Source organism: Pterocles gutturalis, unplaced genomic scaffold, assembly GCF_000699245.1.
Source record: "Pterocles gutturalis isolate BGI_N339 unplaced genomic scaffold, ASM69924v1 scaffold31272, whole genome shotgun sequence".
NCBI lineage: Eukaryota > Metazoa > Chordata > Aves > Pterocliformes > Pteroclidae > Pterocles > Pterocles gutturalis.
In genome coordinates, this window is record NW_010114370.1 from 23,028 (window position 1) to 31,187 (window position 8,160).

An 8,160-nucleotide genomic window follows, 5' to 3' on the forward strand; every position below is an offset into this window, starting at 1 on the left:
GGCTGTGGGAAGCTGGAGTGGAGCCAGGGGCAGTGGGGGCAATGGGGGGGACAGGGTGACAGGGTGACTGTCACCTGCCACGTGCAATGTCTGTGGTGCCGGCGGGAAGCAGAGCTGTCCCAGTGCACGGCCTGATTCCCAGTGGTGGGAGCTCCCCGAAACCCACCCCGCAGCCTGGGGACGCGGGGGAGCCCCTGTCCCGGAGGGCAGCATGCCGCTGCTCGCAGGCAGGGACGGTGCGCTGGTTCCAGGAGGGCTGGGAGCCTGACAGCTCTGGGGAACCCAGGAGAGCCCCGGAGCCTGCGTGGCACTGCGAAGGTCAGTAATGCTGGTGGGGAGGAGAAAATGAAGTAAAGTAGGAGCACAGGTGCTCGCAGGCTGTACAGCTCTCCCGGCCGTCCCTGCACGCTCCCCGGGCCAGCACCCTGCGCTGCAGCTGCAAACGGGGCAGTGCCTTTGGCGGACCTGGCCCTTGCTTCTGCCTTCGCACCCCCTCCCCCTTAGCCAGGATCACCCGATGAATACTGATTGCAGCCGATCCAGAACGATGTCCTCATTAAGCTGATTGCATAGCTCGTCTGAAGATGGCTGCGCTGTTCTCTTGCGATGCTGCGGCTTCTAAATGCCTTTTTATTTAGTGGCAGCTTCTCTGATTTGCAACAACTGGCGACGCTGCATCACGGCTGGTGGGTGGTCAGGGGAGCTGCTTTGTTGTTTGCACGATGGGGGTTTTATTAACGTCAGGAGACGAGCTGGGCAGAGAGGAGACGCTGTCTGCCTCAGATATTCAAAGCCATGGAAGTTTTGCAGAGGCCCTGGGGGATATTTAGCCAAGGCAGGGTGTGCTCGAGCCTCGCCGCAGCTGGTAGCGCGTGGGCATTCCCCACGGCTGCTGCATGGGTTTGTTTGGGAAGTTGTTGCCATGCAAGCACCTTGGCATCCACTGAAACCTTCCAAGTAGTTGAACTAGCAGTGACAGCAGCATTTTTTTCACTGGACAATTAACTTGACTTTCAGGGTAGAATACACAAGCAAGTATAAAGCTTCATCAAAAAGGTGGTACCCTAACAAAGCTTCCAAATTATTAAATGCATTTGTATTATTATTATTATTACCTGATTTATATCACAACACAGCAAGTGCGTTAGCAAGTTTAGCCTCCATCTTCTTGTGGATATAACGAGATGGTTAAAGCTGTGTTTTGCTGTTGTTTTCTTATGGCTAAAGCATCGCATTTCCTTTTGGTGCCAACAGAAAGTGTTCCAGATCCCCATATCCCTAGAAAAGACATGGAAGCTCCGTGTGACACATACAATGACATCAGAAGACATATTCCAAAAACATTTGTTCTGGCTGAACACTATCTGCCCCCCCACCACGGTAAGTCTGTGGCACAGAGCAGATAATTCTCCAGCCCGTAACGCACATATTCATTCATTCATCATTTCTCTTGACCTGATTTTGTGCTCTAACTTTTCTGACAGCTTGCAAGTGTTTCCTTGGTGATCTGAGTTTGTTGCCAAAGCAGACAAATGAATCATCTATTTACAGTAAAAATAGGGAGCTGCCAGGGGAATACCTGGTGCCTCTGCAGAGGGTGTGCAGGTCTCCTGATGCCAAATCCCTTCCCCTCGGCCCTGGGGCAGTGCCTCGTCCGCACCGCAGCACCCACCCTGGCACCGAGGCTGTACCCCTGCCAGGACCGCAGCGCTGCCTGGTGAAGGGGGTCTTGAAATAGCACCGCTGGATGGCAAAGCTCGGGAGGAGAAACCTCGGAAAGCCAAGCTCTCCAGGCGGGATGGGGAGGCAGGCTGGCCTGGTTCTTGTCTCCAGACAAGCTGCTCCAGCTCAGGACTCCTTTTAAAATACATATTAGTTCACTCACAGAGCATCTAAGCCTCCCACAAATACTCCTGCTGTAATGGAAATTATTCTTCTCCAAACCACAAGGGAAAATGTTTGATTTTTCCAGCCTTCCCCCCCGTTACTGGCAAAGGCACACTGGGTTCACGTGCCGGGTGCTCCCGCACCGCCGAGTCCCATCGCTTAGCCCTGCTGGTTTAGGCAGGGGGTGGGATAACCAGACCCCGAGCCCCGCAGCACGTCCTCCTGAGCCAGGAGCCAGCTGCTGCGATACCCCCAGGGCAGGCAGCCACTCTGCCCCCCAGAATGGTCCCCCACCTCCCCCAGTGCCCCACAGCAAGGAGTTTACGTCACTTCACTTTGCAGATGGGGGCTCGCTCCCTCCCTTCCCAAGACAACCTGTTGTGAGACCCCGGTCTCACCGGTGACCGATGTCACCACTGTGGCATCCATTTTCGTGTGTGCGCATCCCTTCAGAGATCAGGGCTCAGCAGCAAGGTGGAAGGTTTGTAGAGACTTCCCAAATCTGCTTCCAAGAATACACGCTGATCTCCTGGGTCCCTTCAGCTCGGCTCCCCGGAGCCGGGTGTTTGCACAGCAGCGGCCCCCCCGGCAGCCCCCCCCGCCGCCAGCAGCCGCCAGTGTTGGCATCCAGGTGTTAACCAACAAGTGTTAATCACTAGGGGGGTTTGCTGAGAGCATTTGGGTTTGCATTTCTGTTTGGCTTCATCATTAAACCCAAGCAGGAGGACAAAATACCAGGTATGGTTTTGGTAAGGAAACCCTAATTATTCACAGAAATCTGGAGAAAATTAATAAAATGTACGTTTCCTACTATGCAATACAATTGGATTGCACAGTAAAGTCAGCATTGAAAAGGTGGCTAATAATGTCAACTACATTTTTCAGATGAGACTTGAATTAAACCCCCCAGCGGTTGGTTTAATTTCCAGTTGGTTTCCATGGTTAAGCTTTAAAAACCAGTATGTGAGGTAAATTCCCAATTACAGCTCTGCCTTTGTCTGGAACTGGTCAGAAGTGCACTTCTTACTGTTAAATTCTGCATCGAGAGCGAGAAACTGTATTTTATGTAGCTCACTGCAATGCCAGAAAGAGGCTTTCCTCTGCAGCCCCCCCCGCAGCGATGCCACCAGCGGGTGCCCTGGGGACATGCCCCATGCACACCTCCAGAGCTGGGTGCCACACAAAAACCACCAGCAGCTGCTTTTGCTTCAGAAAACACAGGTGGCAGAGATGGCCACGATGCAGAAACTCCCTTCTTCCCCTTCTGTTGCACAGTGTGAGAGCACTCGCCTGAAGCTGGGTTGATGTTCAGCTCCCTGCTGAGCGAGAGGGGGTTCAAAGCCCCTAACAGTGGGGGTGGCACTTTCTTCATGCCCTCCTTATGTGGGGCCATGGCACAAACCTGGATTTGGGGTTCAGTGTGCCAGGCAGAGCTGGCAAGGGAACCCGGCTTCCTAGCCCAACGGCTAGTCACAGACGTGGAAGGGTTTCAGAGCCAGAGCTGTTAAGATATTTTATCGTAATGTCAAACACCTTGAAGCAAGATGGTGGAGCAGGACTCGCACTCCTGGGAAGCGTCTCTTTTTCTGTGGGCTATGATGGCATGTTCCCCCTGGAACAAGAAGAAAAGGCAATGACTCAGGTTTTTCCTCGGCAGGGCACTGCGTCACACAGGATAGGGTAAGGAGTGTCCCTGCCCCAAGCACCCGCAGGGCAGGGGACAGTGACTCAGCAACCAGGCAGCTGGGAACCGGGGGGATCCCTGCAGCAGGGCACCGCGGGGGGGGGGGCTGAGCGGCCCCCCCTGCGCATGGGCAGCGGCAGCAGGAGGCAGAGACCCCACTGCCCTGCCCCCCGAAGGTAAAACCCCCCCTTCCCTGCAGGAGACAGCTCTAAGGAGGGAGCCCAAGGGGGCAGGCAGATACCTGCTGGGGGAACGGTGACAGCAGCGCCCATCTCTGCACCAGCGCTGGTTCTGGCTGGCCCCAGGGGGACCCGAATCCCCCCCGGGAATGGCCCGCAGAAGTACATTTATCTTTGGATGCTTGAGAAAAGGGGATGGAGAGCGGGGAGGAAAAAAAACAAAAACACACAACAAAAGAGAGACTCAAGAGTAGTAAGCACAAACTCAAAATTCCACTGCTGTGGGCTTTATAGAGCTTAAAAAAATAAGAGATAGTGTTTCATTGATCAGGACACATATTAATGGACACCGTACTTTGTTTTGAGGTTATTTTCCTTGCAAAGGGATACGTTCTGCTATGAATTAAAAAAAGAGAGACGTCTATATTAAAGAAAGTTCATTTTATTGTAAACAAAGTATAAAGTACAACATAAGAAATGTGCAAATCTTTGAAGTAGTCACAAAAAGCATATCTAAAACACTATTTTCAAACTGTTTACTTTCTGATATGTGTCCTCAACATAACATGATAAAATAGAAATAGTGAAAGTTGATGCATTTGTCACAAAAGCTACAGTTTAAATTCTAGGCCGGTGTCTTTACTGCCTCCTTTTACTTTTCAAATCACAACTTCCTAATTTAATACAATACATAATATATCCATTTCATTTTTAGTATAAACTGTCTTTCAAAGAATAACATGATCAAGAAGCCTAAGATTCTTGGTTTTCTTCCTTAATCAACCCGAGTAGTTTACAATGTTTCTCTTAAAAGTGCTCTGTATGCATTTATGGAAAACGCAGCGGTCCAGAATTGTGAGAAGGTATAAAGGAAACCGTAAGCAACACAAAAGCAGAAGCATCCTACGATGCCCAGGTACAACCAATTGTAATAATCACAAAGCTTGCCAAAGCAGCTGGGAAAACATTACAAAGCTAATGAGGATTCAGGAACGTTCTCACCCTCCAGCTGCCCCCGTGGTGCCCCTCAACGCCCATCCCAAGCCCTCCCAGACAGCTGTACAAAGCTGGGTGTGTTAAATATCCCATGTGGGAGGAGAGGTGTAAAACTTGCAGGAGTCTGGCACCAAATAGTTGCTTATGATGGGGCCAGAGAATGGATAGGAGGAAAAAAATTCCTACAATTCCTACCAAGCAAAGGTGGCAGAAGGAGGAAAACTGATTTAGATTATCTTACGCAGTTGCGTTCTGGGCTTTCAAGCCTGCGCCTGTACATCGCTGTCTTCCTAGTCTGTGCTGTACTGAAGACTGACAACTGAAAGTTAAAATCGGAGTTGGTCTTGAGCATCAGCAGCAAACCTTCAGTAACACTGACACGTGACTGATCTAGAGTATATATGAACAATTTGCAAAATTCAAAACTTGCACGACGTGTGCTGCTCTGCTCTAGAGCCTTCCCTTTCTCTCTCTCTTTACCAGTGCAAAAGACACCTGCTATTCCAGCCAGCCACAGGTTCTCCCAGCAACATTTTTTGTGACCGAGCACAGGCTGCCTTTGCCTCTCTGCTGCGCTGCCATCAGCAGCTGGTGCAGGAGAATCACAGACTGGGACCAAAAGCCTTTTTTATCTGGCGTATCCCAGCGACAACAGTTAATTCCACCGTCTTCAGATTAAGTCATTTCACTGCGCAGTCGCAGATGTTGGCGGCACAGAAATATCGTTTAACTTGCTCACTTCCATTTGCCAGTTTGGTAACTTCTTAGCCGATAAGTGGCGACGCGCGTGCTTCGTTAAGTGGTCGCTCCGCATGAACCGCCGCTCGCACATCGGGCAGGCAAACTTCTTCTCCCCAGTATGCGTTCTGCGATGGCGAGACAGTTCATCAGACCGTGCAAACCTTCTCTCACAGCCTTTCCAACTACAACTAAATGGCTTTTCTCCTAAAAGAAAAAAAAATGACAAAGAAAAAAAACCCATGAGTACTAACTAAGCAACACTACTGCCTTGACTGGCAGGATTTGACTTTTTAAAAGAAAAGTTTCTATTATGACAGTGGAGGCAAAAATCTACATAATTTTTATAGATATCAAATGTGAAAAATTGTTTATATACCAATATTTAAACATGCAGACTCACTATCATCAAGGCTAAGCAGTACAAAGGGTTAACAATTCTCTGGAACCAAATAGTTTGAGACGCTTTTTAAGTCCCAAGACAGCTGATGTTAACTCTCAGCTCCACATGAACTGCAGCTTACGACGACTCAGCGTGCCCAGAACTACCCCCCGCAACACAACCTGTACTAACATTTTGCACAACAGAGCTCTGGCAGTGCACTGTGAGCCCACAGGAAAATACACGTGACTCTTTCTGCTACTGCAATTAAGAGCTGAGGTGTGGAGAAGTTACTCTAAAATAACAAAGGCAGGAATAGTTTGGAATGAAACCTTAAATTCTTTCATAAAAGAATCTCTAAGTTTTCCTGACTTCTGACAAAGGCATTCTCGGTGAGAAGCCTAATGAGGCGCCTTTAACTCTGGAAAAGCATACTGTACATTGGGCAGGGCCTGGCTTCCACACTCGCCAGATGCATTACGGAACACCTTCTGACATGAAGCAAGTCCAGCACAAACAAACTGCTGAGTCAACTTCCCCTCCGGGAGATTTCCTGTCAGAGATTAGGCAGCATTATAGTGCACACTGGCAAAAAAAGTATTTCACTGCTGCCCCACAATTTGTTCCATGAACAAATCTGGTAACAGCTAGAACCTTAACCAGTTGTCCATACAGCCATGGTTTACATTAATTTTTAACATCCAGCAACAGTGACCAACCTGTGTGTGTTCTGACATGAGCCTTCAAATGGGAGCTCTTGAAGTACGTTTTCCCACATCCTGGGTAGCTGCAAATGTGACTTCTTATTCTTGAAGAATCAACCGGAGGAGAGGTTTTTGCTGTAGAAGGTACAAAGCCAGGAGCAGGGGCAATGGGAGAGAGTCTCGTGCCATTGGGACTAATAATGGGAGCCTTTGTGCTCTGCACGACCGGCTGGGGAACAACAAACATAACTGCACCTTTGGGAACTTGGGTGCCCATGAAGACCATGGGCTGGCAGAGAGCTGGCTGCTGGCTTGGCGCGGTGTTGGGCACTACAGCCGTCACAACGTTGTTGTTTGCGGGCAGCGGGACCATCTGGCAAATCACTGGCACAGGGGGGGCTCCACCGCCTTGGGCAGGGCACGGTGGTGCCACCGCCGCTGACTGCTGCGCTGACCCAGGGACAGGCTGACGTCTGCTGGCTGAGCCCTTTGCCAAGGGCACTGGACCAACAGCTGGTTCTGTGGTTTTTCCTTCTGCCACCAGCAGTTCGCTGCTCTCATTGCTGGCTCTGCTTGACACCGCAGCTGAACACATTGACTGTTCTGCTTCAGCGTTCTGTTTACTGTTTGTTTCCCTCAAAACAGTGTCCTGGTATTGCAGCACGCTGGCTGTTCTCACCGGGCAGGTTTTGCGATTACAAAGCTGGGCATCAGCCGTGTGGCGGATAACACTTGTCACTTGAGCCTTCAGAGGCCCGGCTGCTGGAGGCCTCTCCGCCTCTCTCCGAGGTGTGGCCAGAGGCTTGGCAGCCTCAGCCAGGGACTTGCCCAGCGCTGCAGCGGGCACAGATGCCCCCGGATGGACCACCTGCGACATCTCCAAGTCAGAAGGGCTGTAGGGGGGGGTCAGGCACTGTGTGGAGAGAGAGACACAGTAAGGGGGAGCGTGTCACCACACAAATTATTAAAACCAAGCACGCATACATACAAATTCAAAAACTTACAAATGCTGGTATCGCATTAAAATCCGCCGCTCCAGGAAGCAAAGTCTCGTCACTCTCTTCTGACATATCAGATGCTGGAGTTATAGGTCTCATATCTGCATGTTTTTTGAAGTCTGATTTCCAGTTGCAACTCATAGAAATAAGGGCTTCTACAGCCTCATAATCACTTTTTTGAGGAGTATTATTCCAGAAATACCTAGTATCTCTCTGTTTCTCAGTCATCATCTCCATTTCTTCCCCCTGTTTTGGTCAGAGGAAAAAAAAAAAAAAAGGAAAGTGTAAACCTGATGCAAAGTTTGAATATTTTGCAGTTAGTTATAAGAAGGCCAAAAAAACCCCAAACAAAGCAACCTGTGCAAGATAAATATGCTTGGTCATGTGGGGGGTATGCCTGTATTTTTCTGCCCTCTGTCTTATTTATATACTATTTTTACAAAGTTGTTAGTGGGGAAATCTGGCCATCTAGGGAAGACTAATTATTTTCTTGAGACAAAAGAACTCCCCCCCACAAATCTTAAGCAACATTTTAAGTTATTTCATATTACAAGTGTTGGGTCTGAAAGCTTAACAAAAACCTTTACAAAAA

The 8,160-nt window shown here is 49.5% G+C and overlaps 1 protein-coding gene across 1 annotated transcript; it reads right to left on the reverse strand.

The window, feature by feature from the left end:
• Nucleotides 1-5,431: 5,431 nt before the first annotated feature.
• KLF10 (Kruppel-like factor 10) lies at nucleotides 5,432-7,805 on the reverse strand. Its single transcript, XM_010074798.1, has 3 exons — nucleotides 7,575-7,805; nucleotides 6,586-7,483; nucleotides 5,432-5,691 (listed from the first exon to the last, which is right to left on the reverse strand). Exons 1-3 carry the CDS (start codon nucleotides 7,803-7,805, stop codon nucleotides 5,432-5,434), a joined length of 1,389 nt encoding a protein of 462 aa, XP_010073100.1.
• Between the last annotated feature and the right edge of the window lie 355 nt (nucleotides 7,806-8,160).